Genomic DNA, 25,848 nt, shown 5'->3' with positions numbered 1-25,848 from the left:
ATCACATGTTAATTAAGTAATTCGTTTATTTGATTTCAAAAAATACACATCCATATATTTTTTATTTAATCGCGAATTGAACGTAGACCAACTATAACTTAGTTAAGCTTAATTCTTACCCATTCAAATGGTATTTGTTTCATGTTTTTTATTGTAGCTTTGGACCATAATTTGACAATTCCTTAATAACAACATTTCGTGTTCCATTCGGATAATCCAGTTTAGAAATGTTTCAGTTGTTAGTTGCGTATGGAGTTCGTGTTGTATTCATAGTGGGTTTAAACGAGCTTAGTAGAGTGCGTGTGTATATACATAAGAATTGTTGAAACAGTGTGCATAGTTTAAGTTAAATGGTATTATTAGTAGGGGATTATTCAAGCAAGTATTGCTCAGAGAATTTAAGTAACATAAGTAAAGTTTAAAGAACTAACTAGAGAAGAGAGAGCAAATGGTTTCTGCGCTGCCATCAGTTCTATAATCGATATAACTAACATATATGCATGATAGGTACATCAAGTGAAACTGTTTGAAAATGCACGCTTAGACACTAAGAGGATACATTATGAGTTCGTACACACACCTATATTTCTCTATATCTATATCTATAGCTATAAAGAAGTATATTTCGTTTAAAATGACATCTATACATAAACGTACAAGTACAAGTAGTTTTAAAAACACTTAGAACTCATCCTGGGCACTTTCTTACTTGACAAAAATTACAATATCATTATAGGAATTTAAATTTATAGACTAGTTTACAGTTTCAACGTTTCGTTTTTGGTCGTGGGTATTTGATATGTTAGCTAGTAGGTAAGATAAGTAAGTAACATTTTTGACTAGGTTCAATATTTGTGCCTACAAGCTATTTAGTGGGTATTTCAACTACCTTTAGGGTATACGTGTATAGGCTGTTAGTGAAAATATATACTCATAGAGGTGTATATATGTATATAAACATGTGTAGAGTGCCCTAGGTTTGGCTATAACTATTAATATGTGTGTGTATACATATGTATATATTATAGGTATATATCGGTATAGGAGAACAATTAGGAGTATATAACTTTATCAACAGGTTGTTAGTCTGCCTATGTCTAGGGTTAAACCAGAAATTCATCATAATATTAAAGCCTGATAGTTTACTTGTTTGTCGTTAAAGCTGATTTATCAGTTGTGTGTGTATATAACGCCGTATAAACATCGTCTATATATTTTTTTTTTAATGTTCATATATGTATACTTCAGTCATTGTTGAATATACAAAGCTTTCTTGCAATATTTCGATGCCCTCTATTTTGTTTTGGTACAATAACTACACCTACGCCCTATGCCCTATGTCTACTCTTACATCTACATCTACTTCTACTGCCTGAAGAGGCGTGTTAATCCTCCCCAGCTTTACCGAAACACTTATTTGAGCAGCTGGCATACTTCTTATTACCTTTCCATCTGAGTCAAGGATTGGGCGTCGTTTGTGTGTGTGTGTGTGTGTGTGTGCGAGTGAGTGTTTTGCTGTGTCTGGTGCTTCTTCTGTGACTGGGACTGGGTATCCAGTTGCCTTGAATGAGCGCGCTTAGATAAATGTTTCGGCTGCCATCTGTTACAAGCATTCTGCCAGCGGCGGCTTCTCAATTGGAGGCGATGGTCCCGACACGGAAACCATTGGCACGGCACCGATCTTGGGTTTGATTATCTTAAGGCCGAGACTCAGATTTTTGGGGCTACTGTGCGGCGATGAGGAGGCCGTCGATGAGCGCTGATGCACTAGCACACGCGGCTTAGCCTCTATGGCAATGCTGGGCGTGGAGGCGGCAGAAATGGAGGATGTGGCCGTTGCACTGGCCAGCAGCGGCACATGCACCAGTTCCTCGACTGTTTCCGCAGAATCCTGTGAATCGTGCACAATGGCCGAGGCATCGCTGTGAATCAACGCTGATATAGAGTTGGTGTCATCGTCTTGCATATACGGCGGTGGTGCCTCCAGTGAAATGCTGCCTACTATGACATTGGCCGTGGTAATAGCAGAGGCACGCGCCAGCAAACTAGTCACAGCTGTTTTCGGTTGCTTGGCGTCGTGGAGCACGGGCAGCGTTAGCAGCTCGCCAGCGTTGCCGCCGCACTCCTTCATTTCAATGTCCTGGGAAGAGTTTTGCTGCTGCTGCTGCTGGACGGAGTCATCATCTGTGCGCCACGGACGCAGACTCTTCTGCAAGCCAAATATTTATTATGTGCTCGTGTGCCGTAGAACGACTACTTACCCTGCGTCCATTGTCGGTAATATTCTCGGCACTCTTGGCCTTGCGACAGAGCACACTCTGTGAGCCATGGCGGCGCAGGAACTCAATGGAATCGAATCCGCGACCCTCCGACGAGACGAATATGGCCGAATTGATGCGACTGCGCGTGCAGCGTTCCGATATCGATGTGGAGCGCTCCTCCGCCAGCATGTGGATGTGCTGCAAGATAGAGATCATTAGTAAGGCATTGAATAATGCGTTCACATTTTGGAGTCTTTGCGATGATTTCCTTACGCGGCTATTGCAGTGCAACGGTGGGTGAGCAAAGGTGCCGCCACATTCACTGCTGTCGAACTGTATTCTCAATGCAATATATTGAAATAGAGAAAGAGAGAAGAGAAATAACAGATAAGGAAAGAGACCCAAAGAGAGGTGGAAGAAATTTCAGACATTACACACAACACACAAACACACACGCATACACACACACACACACACACACACAATTTCTATATCGAAGAAAAGGAGTTAAGGGCTTTAATGTTGCCGCAACGATTTACTAAGCTCTACGCAAGTAAATGTCCTCCTTCAGGCGATTAACAACAATTAACAACAACAACGGCAAGCGAAAAGCGTAAAGCAACCTGCACAAACAACTACAAAAGCGAGTGAGCGTGAGTTTGAATTTGGTGTTCTTTGGTTTGCTCGGAATAGGCGGCTGTGTTCTGGCTGTGCTTTGGTGAAGCGCGAGTCTGGAATTGACTCTCTAATTGTACAAGGTGTAAATGTTTGATATTTGTGTTCAGGTGCGTTTTTTTGTTTGGTGCTCTAAAATACTTTTCAACGCTGCAAACGGCGGGCGAACAAACGGTATACGGTTTAACGATAAGCGATTAACGATTAACGTGCCCAATGTACAACAACACGAAGTGCATGGCGTTTGGTGCAATTATCGGAATCGATAAGCGAGCGAAACGAACGAACTTAACGAAAGAATGAACGAATGAACGAACGAACAAACGAACGCACGCACATAATGAACGAGCATTCGGACGAACGAACGTTCGATTCGGTTTTCGTTTCTCGTTTTTCGTTTTTCGGTTGGCGTTTCGAAAAGCACTTACGCTGGCCGGTTCACTGTAGTTGCTGTGATTGAGCATGGACGATTCGGTGTGTATGGTATCGCTGGCGACCATGCTGTGATATTTCTGCAGCTGCAGCGTGGACGAGCCGCGACTCTCGCGCGATCCATCCCGGCTGCGATCGGCGCACGAATACTGTCGCCGGTACTGTCGACGCCGGCGTCCAACATTGGCCGCAGCAGATGCGGAGCTGCCGACTCCAGATCCGATGGGTGCGCCAATGTTGATGCCGACACCGGCATTACCGACGGCAGCTGTGCCGTAATCAGCATATGCCAACGGTCTAGACGGCAACGGAGGCGGGCGAAAGTAACTGGGATCATAGCTGAACTGTCGCCGTCGCCACTGATCGTATTGCCGATAGTGGCTGAAGAGGCGCCGTCGGCGCAATATCAATTGCTTCTTGGCCTCGAGCACCTCGTTCTCCTCGACAAAGGTGCGCTCCTGCGAGTTCTTTAGTATGCTGCGCTGTTGCGCAAACCGACGCTGCTTGACATGACTGTTGACCGAGAGGGGCAGCAGGCGTTGCGGTGCTGGCTCTCGTTGCAGCAACTGCTCATCCTCGGCTGGCGGGTAGCCGTTATCTCTGGCATCCGTATCTGCATGCACATCATCCGCATCCCTATCGGGCACAGCACTATCTATGCTATCCACATGATCCAGCACATGGGCGCCCACAATGGACTGATTGTCGACGCTGGGTCCGCGCACATACGTATTGATGGGCGTGCCATGGCTATGGCTAACTGCCGTTGTGGGCGTGACCGGTTCACGATGCACTGGTTGCTAGCTCTCCACGTCCGCCTTGTGGAGCAGCGCAAACTGGCAGCCGCAATCGCGCTCCAGCTCCCGGCGCGGATACTGAAAGCAGCGATCAAAGATGCCGCAGCCCTCGCAGCGGGGCAAGCACTGAGTGCAGCGATAAACAGTAGAAAGAGAGAGAGAGAGAGGGAGAAAGGAAAAGAGAGAGAGAGAGAGCGGCAGCGGGCGAGAGCAAGAGCAGGCGACAGCGATTTTTTTTTTTTTTTGGGTGGAATTAAGGAACATTTGTCAGTGATATTCATTGAAAACTCGACACCTCAACAAAGCTCAACAAAAGCTAAACTAATTACGAAATATGTATAGGAAATGCAGATGGGGATTGTCTTGAATATGGTTTTTTATTTTTTAGGTGTTTCCATGCTCGAAACCATCAAACATATACAAATGGATCAATGGAACTGGTTAGGTCAACCGCCTGGGTGCAGTTCTAAATGTGACAATATGTATATGGAAATTGGCTTGAAGAGAGTTGAAGTACGTTTCTAAGAAGAAGAAGTATATAAAAAAATATCTTCGGTGCGCACCGAAGCCAAAGTACTCCACAAAAAACTTCTAGAGAGCATCGATCTTTGATAGAGTATATGTTGAAATTCTACAAAATGAGGCAAAGCTAAATCAAAGAATACTACAAAAAGCTTGGTTCTTAAGCAAATTATAGTTAAGTAGTAGTAGAAATTAAAGCTTTAGATATGAGAATCTTACGCAACCCCAAAATTATTTACTCTCTATTATTATGCATACGGAAACTTAGCTGAACCCGACGTAATTCAGTTATCACAAAAGTATGCTACAGAAAATTTACATTTTCCCGGCATGTTATCGTCACGATATCCAAATAATATCTGACATAGCTCCGAAACAGACAAATATTTCTGTGAAAACTATATTTAAAACGTTTCGAATTGTTATAGAAACTAAGTGAATCCCCAGCTAAAGCATTTGAATATTTCAAAACATAGTTTTCAATGAGATAGAAATGGTTTTTGATAGAGCGGGGGCTGCGGGGCGGGCTGTGTGCACTGGTTGAAGAAAATAGTGCAATATTTTTCATTAAAATTCAAATCGTATTTACTTGACTTATTGCAAAAAGCTAATGAAACGCAAACAAAAAACAAACAAAAAAATCGAAATTTGTTTGCAGTAATTAATTGATAAATGAAATATTTTGAATACCTTGACAAAGAAATCGGGGTGTAGGTTCTATAAATAAAGCGTAACAGAAATGAAACAATGGTTAAAGTTCAATTCGCGCTCATTTAACAAATTACTTAATAACCCCTTAGCCCAGCGAGTTGCTCTGCTTAACCCCAACCCCAAAAAAGTCTCGATTATCCCGCCCCGATTGGAAGCATATCGCCAGTACAATCCCTACCTGATGCGAGTGCTGGCCATTGCAGCCGCTGGCGCTGCACACGCCCGTGCCGGGCACCTTGAGCTGCTCGTGCTTGTAGTCCGGCTGATAGGGCAACAGCATACGGATCTTGCCCCAGCGATTGAAGAACAGCGCAATGGCGCCCGCCCAAACCATCAGAACGATGAGCACAATGCCAATCTCTACGCCACGTATCTGGAAAATTGATTGGAATGCAACAAGAGATAATTAAAGGTATGAACGGCATGAACGTTATGAATGTCTAATAGATTGAAATTAAGAATGCACTTTTCTATAGATTTCAGATGCGAACTAACCGTTGGCAGCTCCCGCGCTGTTCTGTGCGTCAGCGTATTGGTGGCCGTGGAGGTGACATCGTCGCTGCCATTGCCGGAGCCATTGCGGCCATAGATGCCCGGCGGAAAGTCCTGCTGTGATGTGTTCTTGGGCAGATCTATGGTAGATGTTAAGCACGGATAACATAAGGCAAATTGACATATATTAAGCTACCGGCTGTGGACTTACCGAGAGTGCGAAATTTAATCTGGCCGCGACTGCGATATTTTTTGCCCATCCAAATGGCTGTGACAGATAGGGAATACTGTGTGCTGGGCAGCAGACGGTCCAGGACAATGGCCTCGCTGTTGCCGGCAACGTCCTGTACAACCCTGTAACTTAAATTAATTCAATTACCACTCTCGAACGGCAACTAACTGTGACAAGATGTGTATGTGTGTGTGTGTGTGTGTGTGTGTGCAGCTAATTGCGCAAACTACAATAAATGGTTAGCTGCGTGGAGACGTGAAATATGAGGCCAGGTCCGTGGCTCGTAATTACAGCATGGGCCCAATATTTCACTTTGTCACTTTGCCAGGCAGTTAGCCAAACATGTCCTAGATTTTCCCGCAATTGAGCTCGTATTACGCCTCCATATACATAGCATATATATATATATACTGTATATATCTGTTTGTGTGTGTGTGTGTGTGAGAGAGCTAACAAGTGCGTGGCCAGGCCAGGCTGCCTAGACTTGTGGCCTTTAGTTCGATGTCTCCTGTTACAGTGTTACAACAGGCTGGCAAATGATTCATTATTCATGCATAACATACAGTTACAGTTACATTCATGCACTCACACACACACACACACACACACACACATACATACAGGACGTCGCAATGGGCCCCAATGGAATCGCCTTTTGTTGCCTGCAGCCATAACAAAAACAAAGAGAGAGACAGAAAAAAAAAACTAGCGACAAGTGTGTAAATAATTAAACTCCAAACGACTAGCAAATACCCTCTGAAAATGTTATTTAATCAATATAACGAATACTAAAAATATAATTCAACAATTAAAGCACTTCTCTTCGGAGTTTCGCTCAAAGAAATTGTTTTGGTTTTAAAGTCGAATTCACATACTTTTATTATTGAACAGCCTAGTTTTTTGTTACGCTCTCTTTGTTCTTTACAAGTTCTTATTAATATTTCTTTCAATAATTATATGTATTTATCATATTTGAAGGTTGTTCTGTGCCTGAAACTTGTTAATAGTCCGAGCAGGAAATTAATATAATTATATACAAGAACTATAAGTTGGGATTTAGTTTAAGGGAATTTAAAATTAAGTAGACAACGTTTTTAAAGCTTGACGTAGCGCGGAGAACTGCACGTTCTCGCCGAATAATATTTATGGTATTCTTATTTTAATTATGTCTTATGTCGGAGCTTCTCAATAATTACTTTAGTCGTTTTAGTTTAATTAAAGCATGCCGTATATGATTTATTATCTTGCTTCTGCGCCTTCACAAATCTCTAGAGCCGAACAGGATTCGACTTGATAATCTGCTTCTAGTTTTCTTTCATAAACACGTTGAGTCAGACCAGATGTTGCCTTTAATTTCCATAAATGTATGCAGTAAACTTTTTGCCAAAACGAGCCACACTTGTCTGTTTGTACGTGACACTACCCTGTAAATTCCCCTGCTGACTATCAAATTAAATAGAGATGCATGCCGTATGTTTTTATGTAGCCGATATGCCCCATGCATGACTTAAGTGCCATAAAATTGTTTTTGGTACCGCTTTATGCTAACTTTATGCAGCCAAATAACGCAACACATGTGTGAGAATGTCGAAAGTTTTTGGCTTCTGAAAGTTAACACCAAATGTCAAGAGCGCGAGATAGAGACAGAGACAGAGAGAGAGAGAGGGAGAGAGAGGGGGAGAGGTCAACGGTTCGAATCCACCATCTAACCGCAATTTGCACGCACACCAAAACCGTTCGGCGGTTTTCTGGTTTAGTGACTCGCATTAGCAATGCAGATGAATTTAGCGCTGGGGAATTGAATTTTCATACGGGCCAAATGCACACAAGTAGCTGGGCTCAAATTGTTCCAAATAACATGTTTGATTTTTTGCTACCTTTCCCTACCAAATTGGTTTTAGCCTTTTCCCTTACGTTTTTTTTTTGTTTTTTGTTTCTGTTCAAGTTCCAGGCCAATGGATTTCCTGACGCCGTTGAATAAACAATCAGCTACGCTTACAATTGGCCCCTTTCAAAAACTGTGTCCATTACTCAAACTCCAAATTGAAAATGCAAGCTATGTACATACGTTCGCCATATGTGTGTACACACACACAGACACACATGTGTGCAGCTAGTGGAAACCATTTTGCTTGGCATTTTTAATAACTCATGATGTACATTGTGCGGGTTTTCGGTTTTATGTTGTTTGCTTTTGTTTTTAACATAAGCTGCACAGTTCTCATATTTTCTAAAATTTTGCGACAATACACACACACACATACACAAATTCAGCCACATAAAAAGTTGTGGTTACATATAGTATAAGCATTATATGTGTTTTTTTTTTTCTTCTGTCCAATCAGGCTAAAACTTTATTGCCCTTCTGGGGCGCATATTCAACTAAATTTTAATCTGTTTCGATTTGCCCAAAACTGGTTTTAAGCAGCTTACATAAATGACTTTAGATTGACAACGAGGGCTTAAGCCAAAAAGAGGGCTACGCAGCACATGCAGGTGGCAGGTTCGAATCCGCCCTTGGCGTTCAACCAGGATAATAATAAAAAAAAAACAAGAACTGTCTTAAATTTTGAAATGGCTCTGATTTAATCTGTTTCTAAATGCCAAACTAACTGACTAAGTTTATAAAAGTTTGCGTCGTTTAAGCGCAAATACAATCAAAAAAGTTGATTAAGTATACGTCATGTTGTGCAGCAGACGGGAAAATTACCACCTGTGCTCGCAGCTTATTTTCAAAATGCAAAATTTGTTTGCCACCAAAATTATATGCATGATAATATCCAAACCAATTAAACGATTGAAAAGAATAAAGCGAGCAAGCAAAGTGAAAAACGAAAGAAACGGAAGTGCAAATTGTGTAGCGCACTTAGCGGGGCCTTGACTCTTGGCCTTTTCGTAACGATTGTAATTAGGAGCTGTCAGTGGCAAATGCTCGAAATATGCTAAATAAATGCTGTGCAGCTAATGCTGACAGCAAATTCTTTGATATTTCAACTGCACATATTTCATATGGCTTATTATAATGTGAATATATTTCAGTATTGATTGGAAAATATTCAACCTATGCAGTAGAATTGTCGGTAATTGTTATTAATTATTATTGTTATTGATGGCGTTTGACAAATTGAACCACATAGCCTTTGCCAGGTGACAGGCGACAGTCCAGGCACACATGTGCATATGTACACTCGCAGAAAATCTAGTGTACATAATCTAGCATATATAAATTAGAAAGTGCTGATAATTTTGACTCTTTTTGACAGTATTTTCTATTTGATCCATGCTGATTCAAAATTCCTTGTCTGAGAAACTGCGTTTATACCAGTCTTAAGAGTCTCATTTTTCTCTCAGTGTACATATATATGTATATACATATTTATCTATTTTGTAAAGTCCACCAGAAAGGCATGCAACTAAAGATATGTAATTTCTATCTACGCGTCTAGCACAAGGGCGTGTATACACACATATATATATTTAAATGTATTTGTGTGTGTTTGTTATGTGGGGGGCTAGTCCCATTGGGGGAGGGACTACTACCAGGTTATAGACCCATTCAGCGTCGAGTCGAGTCATCGTCAACGTGTCTGTGTACTAATCATACATTATTCATCAGCACAATTTTACTCGAAAAACGGCTGGAAGATATACACCCCACCCTGCGCAGCCCCCCCTGAGTGCCCCATCTAATGAGTACTAAAAATCGATAGTAAAGAAAAACACAGAAATTAAAAAAAAACAAACCAACTTATAAATGAATGTCCATGAGAATTGTATGAGAAACAATAACGAAAAAAACAATGAAATGAACGTAATAAAATTTTGATATAGGCGTGAACTTTATGAAACAATAACAACAATGTTGGGCATTAAAAGACAACACGCGCATGCAGCCAAAAACACACACACTCATACGCACACACACACACACACACTCATATTACATTGAAAACACCTTGAACCACAACAACAACAACCGAAGACAAAAGGAGGCAGGGCAGGACAACAGCAACAGCCTGCCTAACGGCATTGCAGCCGCAGTCAAAAAAGTCACAAAAGCCAAGCACTTAACTTATTACACGGCATTCCAATGTCCTTCCAACATTTGACGTGTCCCGCCCCCCGTCACCCGTCACCCGTCCCACTCTCCCGCCTTGTCTCGAACGCAAGCGGAAGTCCTTAGTTTGTAGTCGTTAGCAGAGTCCTTCCTGGTCGCAGTTCGACTTCTACTCGAAATATGCAACGCCACTTGAATTGGATATTCTATTTTTTCTTCTTTTCTTTTTAGACGAGAGAAATCGCTGTGTAAGCGGGACGGGAGAAGGTAGTAAAGAGAGGGAGAGAGAGAGAGAGAGAGGGAGTCGCAATGTAGAGCAGCCGCAGCTGGCGGCTAGAACAGAAAATATTACAACTACAAGCATGTTTTGTTCTGCCTCGCACTTTCCTCCCATTTTCCCGCTACCTTCCTGCTGCTATGCAGCAGTTTATACGCTTTCTCGCCGAGTGCCTGCAGTGCAATACACTGAGCGAAATTTAATGAATGCCTTAGCAGTATCTCTTACTTGACAGTTAACAATAAAAGTGTTTTATTGGCCATTTTTAGCTATTTTAGATATAGCTATTTTTCATTATCATTATATAAAATAATCAAAGAAAGAAATTTTGTCCTATTATTATATTAGATATTTGGAGGTACTATTTCCACATGAATTTTTAACCCGGAACAATGTAATATTAAGATGCCAAACTAGTCTAGGGGCCAAACCATGAAGAATATGTCAAGCCTCTTGAAAATCGGTAGAGTTTTGCCCGAGTTATGGGGTTGGGAAATTTCGACCTATGTCTATATGAGATATTTTAGGGTACCATTTTTACATGAATTTCGACCAAAAATCATGTTGCCAGATTTAGATGCACAATTGATCTAGAGGTCAAACCATGCACAAAAAGCCAAACCTTTTGAAAATCGGTAGAGTTTTGCCCGAGTTATGGGGTTGGGAAATTTCGACCTATGTTTATATGGGATAATTGAGGGTACCATTTATACATGAATTTCGACCAAAAATTATGTTGCCAGATTTAAATGCACAATTGATCTAGAGGTCAAACCATGCACAAATAGACAAACCTTTTGAAAATCGGTGGAGTTTTGACCGAGTTATGGGGTTGGGAAATTTCGACCTATGTCTATATGGGATAATTGCGGGTACCATTTTTACATGATATTGCGGGTACCATTTTTACATAAATTTCGACCAAAAATTATGTTGCCAGATTTAAATGCACAATTGATCTAGAGGTCAAACCATGCACAAAAAGACAAACCTTTTGAAAATCGGTAGAGTTTTGACTGAGTTATGGGGTTGGGAAATTTCGACCTATGTCTATATGGGATAATTGCGGGTACCATTTTTACATGATATTGCGGGTACCATTTTTACATAAATTTCGACCAAAAATTATGTTGCCAGATTTAAATGCACAATTGATCTAGAGGTCAAACCATGCACAAAAAGACAAACCTTATGGAAATCGGATGAGTTTTGACGGAGTTATGGGCTTAGGAAATTTCGACCTGTGTCTATATGAGATATTTTAGGGTACTATTTTTACATGAATTTCGACGAAAAATTATGTTGCTAGGTTTAAATGCACAATTGATCTAGAGGTCAAACCATGCACAAATAGACAAACCTTTTGAAAATCGGTGGAGTTTTGACCGAGTTATGGGGTTGGGAAATTTCGACCTATGTCTATATGGGATAATTGCGGGTACCATTTTTACATGATATTGCGGGTACCATTTTTACATAAATTTCGACCAAAAATTATGTTGCCAGATTTAAATGCACAATTGATCTAGAGGTCAAACCATGCACAAAAAGACAAACCTTTTGAAAATCGGTAGAGTTTTGACTGAGTTATGGGGTTGGGAAATTTCGACCTATGTCTATATGGGATAATTGCGGGTACCATTTTTACATGATATTGCGGGTACCATTTTTACATAAATTTCGACCAAAAATTATGTTGCCAGATTTAAATGCACAATTGATCTAGAGGTCAAACCATGCACAAAAAGCCAAACCTTTTGAAAATCGGTAGAGTTTTGCCCGAGTTATGGGGTTGGGAAATTTCGACCTATGTTTATATGGGATAATTGAGGGTACCATTTATACATGAATTTCGACCAAAAATTATGTTGCCAGATTTAAATGCACAATTGATCTAGAGGTCAAACCATGCACAAATAGACAAACCTTTTGAAAATCGGTGGAGTTTTGACCGAGTTATGGGGTTGGGAAATTTCGACCTATGTCTATATGGGATAATTGCGGGTACCATTTTTACATGATATTGCGGGTACCATTTTTACATAAATTTCGACCAAAAATTATGTTGCCAGATTTAAATGCACAATTGATCTAGAGGTCAAACCATGCACAAAAAGACAAACCTTTTGAAAATCGGTAGAGTTTTGACTGAGTTATGGGGTTGGGAAATTTCGACCTATGTCTATATGGGATAATTGCGGGTACCATTTTTACATGATATTGCGGGTACCATTTTTACATAAATTTCGACCAAAAATTATGTTGCCAGATTTAAATGCACAATTGATCTAGAGGTCAAACCATGCACAAAAAGCCAAACCTTTTGAAAATCGGTAGAGTTTTGCCCGAGTTATGGGGTTGGGAAATTTCGACCTATGTTTATATGGGATAATTGAGGGTACCATTTATACATGAATTTCGACCAAAAATTATGTTGCCAGATTTAAATGCACAATTGATCTAGAGGTCAAACCATGCACAAATAGACAAACCTTTTGAAAATCGGTGGAGTTTTGACCGAGTTATGGGGTTGGGAAATTTCGACCTATGTCTATATGGGATAATTGCGGGTACCATTTTTACATGATATTGCGGGTACCATTTTTACATAAATTTCGACCAAAAATTATGTTGCCAGATTTAAATGCACAATTGATCTAGAGGTCAAACCATGCACAAAAAGACAAACCTTTTGAAAATCGGTAGAGTTTTGACCGAGTTATGGGGTTGGGAAATTTCGACCTATGTCTATATGGGATAATTGCGGGTACCATTTTTACATGATATTGCGGGTACCATTTTTACATAAATTTCGACCAAAAATTATGTTGCCAGATTTAAATGCACAATTGATCTAGAGGTCAAACCATGCACAAAAAGACAAACCTTATGGAAATCGGATGAGTTTTGACGGAGTTATGGGCTTAGGAAATTTCGACCTGTGTCTATATGAGATATTTTAGGGTACTATTTTTACATGAATTTCGACGAAAAATTATGTTGCTAGGTTTAAATGCACAATTGATCTAGAGGTCAAACCATGCACAAATAGACAAACCTTTTGAAAATCGGTAGAGTTTTGACCGAGTTATGGGGTTGGGAAATTTCGACCTGTGTCTACATGGGATAATTGCGGGTACCATTTTTACATGAATTTCGACCAAAAATTATGTTGCCAGATTTAAATGCACAATTGATCTAGAGGTCAAACCATGCACAAAAAGACGAACCTTTGGAAAATCGGATGAGTTTTGACGGAGTTATGGGCTTAGGAAATTTCGACCTGTGTCTATATGAGATATTTTAGGGTACTATTTTTACATGAATTTCGACGAAAAATTATGTTGCTAGGTTTAAATGCACAATTGATCTAGAGGTCAAACCATGCACAAATAGACAAACCTTTTGGAAATCGGTAGAGTTTTGACCGAGTTATGGTGTTGGGAAATTTCGACCTGTGTCTACATGGGATAATTGCGGGTACCATTTTTACATGAATTTCGACCAAAAATTATGTTGCCAGATTTAAATGCACAATTGATCTAGAGGTCAAACCATGCACAAAAAGACAAACCTTTTGAAAATCGGTAGAGTTTTGACCGAGTTATGGGGTTGGGAAATCTCGACCTATGTCTTTATGAAATATGTCTATATGACATATGTCTATATAAGATATTTTAGGGTACCATTTTAACATGAATTTCGACCAAAACTTATCTTGCTAGATTTAAATGCACAATTGATCTAGAGGTCAAACCATGAACAAAAAGACAAACCTTGTGGAAATCGGTAGAGTCTTGACCAAGTTATAGGGTTGGAAAATTTCGACCTATGTCTATATGAAATATGTCTATATAAGATATTTTAGGGTACCATTTTTACATGAATTTCGACCAAAAATTATGTTGCCAGATTTAAATGCACAATTGATCAAGAGGTCAAACCATGCACAAAAAGACAAACCTTTTGAAAATCGGTGGAGTTTTGACCGAGTTATGGGCTTGGAAAATTTCGACCTATGTCTATATGAACTATATCTATATGAAATATGTCTATATGAAATATTTTAGGGTACCATTTTTATATGAATTTCGACCAAAAATTATGTTGCCAGATTTAAATGCACAATTGATCTAGAGGTCAAACCATGAACAAAAAGACAAACCTTGTGGAAATCGGTAGAGTTTTGACCAAGTTATAGGGTTGGAAAATTTCGACCTATGTCAAATGAAATATGTCTATATAAGATATTTTAGGGTACCATTTTTACATGAATTTCGACCAAAAATTATGTTGCCAGATTTAAATGCACAATTGATCTAGAGGTCAAACAATGCACAAAAAGACAAACCTTTTAAAAATCGGTAGAGTTTTGACCGAGTTATGGGGCTGGGAAATTTCGACCTATGTCCTTATGAAATATGTCTATATGAGATATTTTAGGGTACCATTTTTACATGAATTTCGACCAAAAATTACGTTGCTAGATTTAATTGCACAATTGATCTAGAGGTCAAACCATGAACAAAGAGACAAACCTTATGGAAATCGGATGAGTTTTGACCGAGTTATGGGGTTGGGAAATGTCGACCTATGTCTATATGAGATATTTTAGGGTACCATTTTTACATGAATTTCGACCAAAACTTATGTTGCTAGATTTAAATGCACAATTGATCTAGAGGTCAAACCACGAACAAAAAGACAAACCCTGTGGAAATCGGTAGAGTTTTGACCGAGTTATGGGCTTGGAAAATTTCGACCTATGTCTATATGAACTATATCTATATGAAATATGTCTATATGAAATATTTTAGGGTACCATTTTTATATGAATTTCGACCAAAAATTATGTTGCCAGATTTAAATGCACAATTGATCTAGAGGTCAAACCATGAACAAAAAGACAAACCTTGTGGAAATCGGTAGAGTTTTGACCAAGTTATAGGGTTGGAAAATTTCGACCTATGTCTATATGAAATATGTCTATATGAGATATTTTAGGGTACCATTTTTACATGAATTTCGACCAAAAATTACGTTGCTAGATTTAATTGCACAATTGATCTAGAGGTCAATCCATGAACAAAGAGACAAACCTTATGGAAATCGGATGAGTTTTGACCGAGTTATGGGGTTGGGAAATGTCGACCTATGTCTATATGGGATAATTGCGGGTACCATTTTTATATGAATTTCGACCAAAAATTATATTGCCAGATTTAAATGTACAATTGATCTAGAGGTCAAACCATGAACAAAAAGACAAACCTTGTAGAAATCGGTAGAGTTTTGACCAGGTTATAGGGTTGGAAAATTTCGACCTATGTCTATATGAAATATGTCTATATAAGATATTTTAGGGTACCATTTTTACATGAATTTCGACCAAAAATTATGTTGCCAGATTTAAATGCACAATTGATCTAGAGGTCAAACAATGCACAAAAAGACACACCTTTTGAAAATCGGTAGAGTTTTGACCGAGTTATGGGGTTGGGAAATTTCGACCTATGTCTATATGAGATATTTTAGGGTACCATTTTTACATGAATTTCGACCAAAACTTATGTTGCTAGATTTAAATGCACAATTGATCTAGAGGCCAAACCATGAACAAAGAGACAAACCTTATGGAAATCGGATGAGTTTTGACCGAGTTATGGGGTTGGGAAATTTCGACCCATGTCTATATGGGATAATTGCGGGTACCATTTTTACATGAATTTCGACCGAAAATTATGTTGCCAGATTTAAATGCACAATTGATCTAGAGGTCAAACCATGCACAAAAAGACAAACCTTTTGGAAATCGGTAGAGTTTTGACCGAGTTATGGGGTTGGGAAATTGAGACCTATGTCTATATGAACTATATCTATATGAAATATCTCTATATGAGATATTTTAGAGTACCATTTTTACATGAATTTCGACGAAAAATTATGTTGCTAGGTTTAAATGCACAATTGATCTAGAGGTCAAACCATGAACAAAAAGACAAACCTTATGGAAATCGGATGAGTTTTGACGGAGTTATGGGCTTAGGAAATTTCGACCTGTGTCTATATGAGATATTTTAGGGTACTATTTTTACATGAATTTCGACGAAAAATTATGTTGCTAGGTTTAAATGCACAATTGATCTAGAGGTCAAACCATGCACAAATAGACAAACCTTTTGGAAATCGGTAGAGTTTTGACCGAGTTATGGGGTTGGGAAATTTCGACCTATGTCTATATGAACTATATCTATATGAAATATGTCTATATGAAATATTTTAGGGTACCATTTTTATATGAATTTCGACCAAAAATTATGTTGCCAGATTTAAATGCACAATTGATCTAGAGGTCAAACCATGCACAAAAAGACAAACCTTGTGGAAATCGGTAGAGTTTTGACCAAGTTACAGGGTTGGAAAATTTCGACCTATGTCTATATGAAATATGTCTATATAAGATATTTTAGGGTACCATTTTACATGAATTTCGACCAAAAATTATGTTGCCAGATTTAAATGCACAATTGATCTAGAGGTCAAACCATGAACAAAAAGACAAACCTTATGGAAATCGGTAGAGTTTTGCCCGAGTTATGGGGTTGGAAAATTTCGACCTATGTCTATATGAAATTTATCTATATGAGATATTTTAGGGTACCCTTTTTACATGAATTTCGACCAAAAATTATGTTGCTAGATTTAAATGCACCATTGATCTCGAAGTCAAGCCATGAGCAAAATGCCAAGCCTCGTGGGAGTCGTATGAGTTTTGAGCGAGTTTTGGGGGTGGGAATTTCAACCTATGTCAATAATAGCGAGTATAGCCCAGCCTTGCCCGTGGCACGTTTACAATAACTGCTCTCTTCTTTCAAACATTTCATTTGTTTCAGTATGTACGATATTTTGGAGGTTCATTGAAATTTTCGCTCAGTGTACAATAACTGGGAAAACTTCAAGTACACGCGGCTTTTGTTTTTCTTTTTGGACTTTGCCTTTAGAAGCGGTAATTTTGGCTTTAACTTTGTATTTGCTGTTGTGGCCTGAACCCCCCCTCCAGCACGAGTCCTTAACTCGAGTCGTTATTTAGCTCAGGGCCATAGCACGCACACACACACACACACATACACACTCGCACACACACTTAGCCAAACACACACAAAGTACACACACAGACACAAACTTTGAGCCTGTCAATTGCATAAAATATTGTAAAGCTGGCGACGCCTTTTTGCATAATTGCAGCAGCTCTTTGAACTGCTAAAAAAAAGTGGCTGTTGTCTTTGTGTCTGAGTGTGTGTCAGTGTGCATCTGTGTGTGGGTATAATTAATTTGTGTAATGCCAGAGGTACCTACCTGTCATCTGTGGGCTTATAGGTCACAATGTATTTCTCAATGGGATGCGCCTTCAGATCAATCTGCGTTTGCCACGAGACACGCACTGCGGTGGGCGTTAGAAATGTTACGGTTATATTTTCCGGCGTAGCTGGTATGGTACCTACAATAGAGTACAATTATAGATATAGAGATAGCTAAATGGCAGACAGAGCTACGCACAGATAAGCTACGAATTACATATGCGTTTGCCTAGAACTTAGGTACTCATAGTACGCATAGCAGAAAAAAGTCATACTCAAAAGTACTCATTCAAGAAGAGTACTAAACTTCTTGATTTAAGATGAGATCGTTCTGGAATTTAGGCATAATATCCAAAATATAGTAATGTTGTTTAAAAGAAGTAGACATGAACGAACGAATTAATCAGGTTCAGGTTCAAGAATCAAACATAAACACGAAGAACTGGTTCGAACCATCCAAAAAAAATAATAATAATAATAAAATGTATTCTCTTACTTTAACAGTGCTTATGTTAAATTGCAGACAGAGCTATGTAAAGTTAACATATGCGTTTATCTGGGGCTTAGATACTCATTGTACGCATCGCAAATATAAGACATACTCAAAAGTACTTACTCAATAAAATATAATAATGTTGCTTAAGAGTAGAAAATATGAACTAATACATGACCCGATTTCACCAACAAATACAATACAGCTTAATACGACTTTAAGCCAATTTCTACTTGATTTAAGCACAAAAAGTACAAGGTTTATGCATTTTCTTCCAGTGTATACTCACCAGCCAGACAGGTATTGACCAACAGGACGGCAATGAACACAAACATTGCGCTGCGATTGCTTCAATAGTTTCAATTTCAGTTGCTGCTGATGATGGGCGCTGATAATTTTGTTGTTGTTGCTGTTGTCCTGGAAAATGGGGAATTTCCTAAGGTTTCCGCTTCGTATCTTGCATTCGTTGTGGTTTTATTCTAGTTATATTTTGTAGTTTTCAGTTTTGGGTTTGTTTGAATAAAAAGCTAACTAAACACATAAAAATCAGTCTTGCTTTTTGTCGTTTTGCTGCTTCCAGTTGTTGCCTATTCGTTGCTTCGCTTTACGCTATTGTCCTGGCCAATTAGGCATTGTAATTGTAATTGTAACTGTTGTTGTTCTTGTTCTTCTTCTTTGTTTGTTTGTTTCTTGTTGTCAGCTGGGGTTAATTTTTGTGTGTTTTCTCGTATTATCTTTGCTTTTGTGTCAACTTTAAATTGAACTTTAGTTGGCTTTTTTCATTGTTTGTTTGTTTGAATTTATGCGTTTTTATAGCACACTTTTATGGGCTTCTTGTGTGTGGCGCTGTGTGTGTGCCAGTGTATGTGTGCGTTGTCTTGAATCATCCGAGCTGAAAGGTGCTTATCTATATATATATATATATTTCTCTTTTGTTCTTGTTGTTTCGTGCTACAATTGAGTAAAATTATTCACATTGCGTTTGCTTTTGTTTTTTGTTTATTTCTTTTGCCGCCGTTCAATGCCATTTGTCTTTGTTGTTGTGGTTTTTATTATTTTTTTTTTTTATATAAAATCAATAAAAAGCGAGAAACGCGACAAACGCCAATCGAAAGTTGACAGTCGTTGATTTCGGCTGTGGAAATACTTTTAGTTGGCTCTTTACATTTACTTATGGTTTTTCAGCTTTTCGTTTTACAATTCTTTTTGTTTGTTCTCCAGCCGGCGGCAATCTACGTGCCGTTTCGGCCTATTCGTTGAAATTAATTCAATGAGACGGCGACGGCGCTGCGGGCCGCCAAACTGCCACCTGTCGTCGCCGTCCTGCGCGTCCAAAGTTCAGCTTTTGTTGTTGTTGTTGTCGCTGTTGTTATTGTTGTTGTTGCTGGTTGTTGTTGTTTAATTTTATGCATTGCGCATTTTGTTAACAATTTTTGGCTTAATTGCCAAAGCATTTAAGCAGCAGCAGCAGCTATTTGCGCCTCTTGTTGCGCTTTTCCTTTGCTTTGCGTTTTCTTAAGTTTTTTTTTCTTTTGTTTTCTTGCTTATTTAATTTTGTGTTTATTTTGCGTCCGTTTCGGGCGCGTTGTCGTTAATTATTGCTACTGCTTTTAGTGTGTTCTCGTACTCGTTGTTGTTGTTGTTGTTAATGTTGCGGCTATGTTTTTGTTGTTGTGTGCGGCTGCAATAAATCAAAGTTTTTGGATTATTAATGGGCGTCGCAGTAAACGTAATGCCAAACGTATTAGTCAAATTGTTTTTCATTTACATACATTATAATTAGCCCACCGAAAAGGATAACAGCTGCAAAAGTACAGTGAAAGCTCCAACTAACGAACACTTTAACCAAATCTTTAACCAGCAGGTGGCAAATCTTTAATATAATATTTAATTTTTCCCAAAAGTGGCTTGACTGTACATTTATGTCTATATATATCTGACAATCTTTACTTTCATTTTCATTACGGAAATTGAAACCAAACAAAAGTGCTGCATACTTTCAGGCCCGCATTGCGTATACGCCACGCGTAACACGCAGTTGTGTATACACACACACGCACGCACACCTATCTAATGTGCTTTCCTAATACATCATTTCATTTCATATTCATTTCACGTTGAATTCGAAATGCCTGCATTAACACGCAATAGCATTAGCATAGCATTCGACCATACGTGAATATTCCAAATAGTATTCATTGATATTTACAGACTTTTGTGTTCTGTGCCCAGCCCCTCGAACATTTTTAGAATCCTTGTCTGTCCATGGCTTTCAATGTTAAGTAAACACATATTTTCGAACGCTTCAATAACAGTTGCGAGTGCCCATTACAATTGTATAAACATATGGATACGCGATTGTTCTACAACTTTAAGTAAACAAAAACCGAAAGACTTTAAGTTAATAAATAAGAACTGCCCAGGAATTTCCATAACATATTTTTGCTTATAAAGACATCTGTTACAGGAAACGGGTCAAGGAATCAACCTCTATGCTGCTTACACTGAGAATAATATAGCCGTGTTGACTATAACATGACGCTAATTAAAGCAGTTCATTTAGAATTCTCAAACAGTTTAAGCGCAGACACAGTTAACTGCTTGACGAAGCATTTTAATTATCTGCTAACGAATAAAATGAATGGCATTGCACACACAGAGCTAAGCGGCATTTAATCCATGTATATGCTGGCTAAGCCAGTTTATAAAGTTCTAAGTCCACACACAAAAGAAGCATTCCCAACTGAATACGTAATGAAATAATTCATGTAGGTGAATCGGCAGTGGATGGGAATGGAAAAATCAGGCCACATTGAATATTGATACATTTAAGTTGGTTAAGTAGCTTAAGTGCGGTAGGATATAACGTCTCACTTTGATTGAATCTCGTGGCATGAGCTGTGCACGTGGTGTCCAGGGATTTACGGGCGCACGTATGTAATGACGGACTATTTGCCAGGCAGTGTGTGTGTGTGTGTGTGTGTATGTGTGCTTACCTGTACGTGGCATCATTAAACTGTCACACAACGTTTAAAGCTCGCGGACGTTTCGCTCGAAAGGGCAAAGTTAATTGATGCAATTGCAAATTAGTTTACTTTGGTAAATTGCGCTCAACTAAATGATTTGACAGGGTAGACAGAATTTCGGAATTTTGTATGCCTATTATAATGCAGTTATTATAATACGGGCACAAATAACTTTTCAGTGTGATGTCACTGTCCATCACAATGATGTCCATAAATTATGTTCAGCAGTTGTGGAATGATTATTAAATTTGGTACCCACACGCGTTGGCATGTTACAGAACTGAACGGAATGTTTAATTTAAGTGAGCGCACACTTTGTACTTGCTATTTAAATGTTAATTTTCAAAGTAAATTTCTTTTGACAACCCCAAATATAAAAAGCCATGAGTATTTAAGTCAAGGACGCGCGACTAGAAGATTCTCTAGACACAACAAAACAAATAGATATATATATATATATATATATATATATATATATATATATTCATATATATATATACGCAGCGCATTTCTTTTCCCAGTGCCACACGATGGAAAATTTATACTTGAGTTAATTCTGTTTTTATTATTTTACTGTTATTTGTTTTTTAGGGCACATGCATTATGTGTGTGTGCAGCAAAAGTCAAGGGTATTCCCCAAAAATGTGGACGTTTCCGTTTTCCAGCGGGGAAGTGGAGAGGCATCAAAAAAGATATGTACAAAAAATGTATTTGTACTCTTCAGTTGCAATGATGCATTCTTCTGTCTGTCAGATGCATTTGCACAACTTCATGATACCCTATTTTTATTTTTTTTCGTAAACCATTTTCGATGAGTACACGGTATAAAAAGAACTGTGATGCTTGCTGGTGACGTGCCGTGGAAATATTTTCAACTCTATGACGCTGGTGACGCACTGCGAGACTATTTTTTGCTCTTAGTGTGGGTGTGCTTGTGTGTGTGTGTGTGTGTGTTTGTGTGTGTTTGTGTGCGCTGCCACATGCACTCCGCACACAATGGGTGAAAACAAGTAGGTGAAAGCAGTTATCGTAAAATTAAAATGGCGGCTAGTACGCGTTGTCGCCGCTGACGTCGTCGTCGTTGTCGTCGTCGCAACTGTTAATTATGGCGACAATACATGCACGCACACAAGCGCAAGCTTCTCACACACATACACATACACACACACATACATATATACGGCAGCCCTTTCACTTGCATGTCTATTGCTTTGACTGAGTGTACGACATCGAGTTTGTATGTGTGTGTGTGTGTGTGTGTGTGTGTGTGTGTGTTTGAGAGTGTGCCCGTTTGTTATTCTCGTTTTTTTGTTTTTATTGCACACGTTGCGACTTCGGCTTATTGAGGACTTTTGGCATTTTCCTGATCAACTTGCTGTTTGTGTTATATTTGTTATTGTTGTATATGTTTATGGTGTGCGTTCCTTTTTCTTTGTGTTGTTTATGTTTGTGCTGGTGTTTGCGGTAGCCAGTGAACAGACAATAAATCAATCAGCTGTGTTAACATCAAATTGCGGACCCCAAACAATTCCCGCTCTGCGTGTCTGTGTGTGTGTCTGTGTGTGTGTCTGTGTGTGTGTCTGTGTGTGTGTATGTGTGGGCGCCTGGTGGCGTGCTCTTAATAAAAAAGGTCAGCTTAGCCGCTGGCTAACTCAAAAGGTTTGTGTTCAGTGCTAAAACAAATTCAGCAACAACTTCAGCTATAGCCGCTCTCTGTGTATGTGTGTGTGTGTGTGCGCTCACTGAGAGAAACAGCTAAACTTTCGCTACATTAAAACCTCAATTAATGACAAGATTTAGGGCTTAAGCTGCCTGCGCTGAGGGCAAAGTTAAGAGCATGCCGAGCATATTAACTGTCCTTGACTGCTTGAAAGCTGCCCAAGCTGAATTAATGCAAATGATATGCATATGTAGGCGGCATGCTCTGTTGCATGAATTGCAGACTTTATGTTATTTAAGAGAAATGAAATTTAATTTGCGACGCTTTGTGCACTTGTCTTCCCCTTGCTTGTTGCTTATCTTTTGACATTAACCCCGCCTTTTGCTTCGTGCATTGTTGTAAACTGGTGTAGAGAGCACACACACACACACACACACACACACACACAAAATGCTATTATTTGCTGGGCTGCTCGTAAAAACAAAAGCACTTGCCTCAAATTCAGCGCCCAAAAGCGCGCTTTGGCTGTGTGCGTGTGTTTGTCTTTGTTATGTATTGTGTTTGCGTGTGTGTGCATGTGTATGTGTGCCTTGGCCATGCACTTTAAGCTGAGCTGCTGCTAAAAATTTGTTAGTTTCCCAACCCTGAACAACCGAACCCTAACGGCAACTATGCGCCATGTTGTTTTTTTTTTGTAGTAGGTCCCGTTCATTGTTGGCTGCTGCTGCTCGCTGCCAGCGAATTCCTCTCCCCTGTCGTTCCCTTTGGAATTTCGAAATTGTGTCGCCTGCCAGTGTGTACACATACACACACACACACATATATATTAATACATATACATTCGTGTTGTCATAGGTTCTTAGCTGCACGGCGCGTACATAGAGCATTTTAGTATGTGTGTAGCGTGCTGGCAGCTTGAACTGATTTCACTGCGTGCAATTTACTTTGCCGCTGCTTGAGGCCAAAAATAACATAAATTGTATAAATAAATTGCCACATTTCAACATTTCCACATTGTGCAGCAAGCAACAGAACAGCAGCCGCAACGCACGCAACACTGCGGCTGTGGCGGCAGCGGCGACTGCGGCGACGGCTGCGACAGGCGGCGAGTTGATTTGTAAATTGAGAAGAAAAAGCAAATTATTTGCGCTTTGCCAGTCGATTTTGAATTTGAATTGAACCGTAGCTAAATTTTTGTGTGCGGGGTATCGATGTGTATACATTGGCAGCTATTTTGTTTATAATAAGGGGATTCGTGTTATTTTGGCGCGTTTCGCTAATGGCCCAAGATGAAAAAGATTTATAAGATTTATATTTGTACACAAACAAATACGCATACACCCACGCTCTAGCATTAACTTGTAATTTGCATTGAACATGTGTATAAATAGGGCATTAAAATGAGTTTTTAATTGCGAAAGACGGCGTTCATCTCTTTTAGTTGTTTCTCTCATTCTCTTTGTTTTTGTTGTTGTTGTTGTTGCAGCTGCTTCCGTTTTTTGATTTTAATGCATGAAAGTGAAAACCAACAAAGTCCATTAGCACGCGTTCGTTTCGTTAAGTTTTGCTTTGTTTCGTTACATTTACCGTTTTTTTAATTTTAATGCCCTTTATTGGCTTAACATGCAGTTCAGCGCAAAAACAACTACAACAACAACAAGAACAACAATTACAACGTTGGCCACTTACCTGACTGAAGCCTCGTACTCTGTCCGGGGCGTTAATTGAGAGGCGCGAACAGCAAACAAACACACACCGAGACAGGAAGGTAGGCAGTTCACAAACGCACACACACACACACACTCCACACTCCAAATTATGTGTATATAGGAGACCAGCGCTTAATAAAATATATATTTATACACACGTACACGTGTATTTGTATTTGTATTGTTGCTTTTAAGTGTATAATTTACTTTGGTCTTTGTGGCTTTTTGCCCAAAGGCTCTGCCGCCACCTGCGCTCCACCTGTCAACGTTACAATTCGGTCTGTCGCTGCCGCCACTGATAACACAATACGAAACAGCACTGGCCAGGCAGCACACTGAACTGCGCTTTGCTGATGTCTGTCTTTGCCTATATCGTACACTTTGCTTTGCGCACACAACGGTTGTTTTCTTTTTTCCGCCTGCTCGAATGCGTTGTGCTGCGGCCGACGCGTAAACTACAACTGAACGCGCCATCGCTTCAATGGGTACACTCTGTTGCGCACTCTTTACGCATGCAAGCAGAAGAGCGCAATTGTGACTGCGAGGGCTGCACAGCGAGCACTGCACGAAATGCGGCAGGCAGACAAAGATAGTTGACAGCAAGTGTGTTGCTTATGTTGCCGTTATGTTTATTACAATTTCTTGCCGTGTTCGTACCGCAGAGCTTTTGCTCTTACATGCGCGCTCTTTTGGCTTGCCGAAAGCTTTGCGTTGTGTTAGGTCGCGGTTGCTGCTGAACGGGGGGGGATTGGGCAGTGTTTGTGTGTGTGTATGTGTGTGTTATTAACTGCCAGCGGGTTGACTCACTGTCTGATTGGATGACTGATTGACTGAAGAGACCGACTTTGGGCATTTTAAGCGCTTTATTCGAGTTCAAGTGCGACCAATGTGCGGGGCTGTTTGGACCCTTAGAATGTTGTTGTTGTAGCTTTGGGGCCTCGAGTGCGTACTATGAAATTAAAAGCATACTTGGAGGCGTTTAATTATTTATTCATGCGCTTTTGCCGCTGTTTGATTATGGAGAGCTTTACGCGCCAAAATAAAGCAAAAAAAAAAAAACAACATGCTGTTGGATTTCCCAGGCCCCGGGATGCCATGGAATTTGCTGTCAGGGCTGCCTTAACAATTCCTTCCGTTGTTTGATCG

General features: G+C 39.6%; 1 protein-coding gene across 1 annotated transcript; it reads right to left on the bottom strand.

The window, feature by feature from the left end:
• Nucleotides 1–20: 20 nt before the first annotated feature.
• LOC6625493 (uncharacterized) lies at nucleotides 21–25,174 on the bottom strand. Its single transcript, XM_070210257.1, is given in 11 exon segments — nucleotides 21–2,209; nucleotides 2,262–2,459; nucleotides 2,535–2,594; nucleotides 3,365–4,291; nucleotides 5,378–5,404; nucleotides 5,577–5,771; nucleotides 5,894–6,030; nucleotides 6,102–6,244; nucleotides 17,813–17,954; nucleotides 18,597–19,988; nucleotides 24,683–25,174. Coding segments are annotated over 10 exon segments (2,481 nt in total). The 5' UTR covers nucleotides 18,643–19,988; nucleotides 24,683–25,174; the 3' UTR covers nucleotides 21–1,603.
• Between the last annotated feature and the right edge of the window lie 674 nt (nucleotides 25,175–25,848).

Source organism: Drosophila virilis, chromosome 5 (genome assembly GCF_030788295.1).
Source record: "Drosophila virilis strain 15010-1051.87 chromosome 5, Dvir_AGI_RSII-ME, whole genome shotgun sequence".
Classification (NCBI taxonomy): Eukaryota; Metazoa; Arthropoda; class Insecta; order Diptera; family Drosophilidae; genus Drosophila; species Drosophila virilis.
This window is presented reverse-complemented; position numbering and strand designations above follow the sequence as displayed.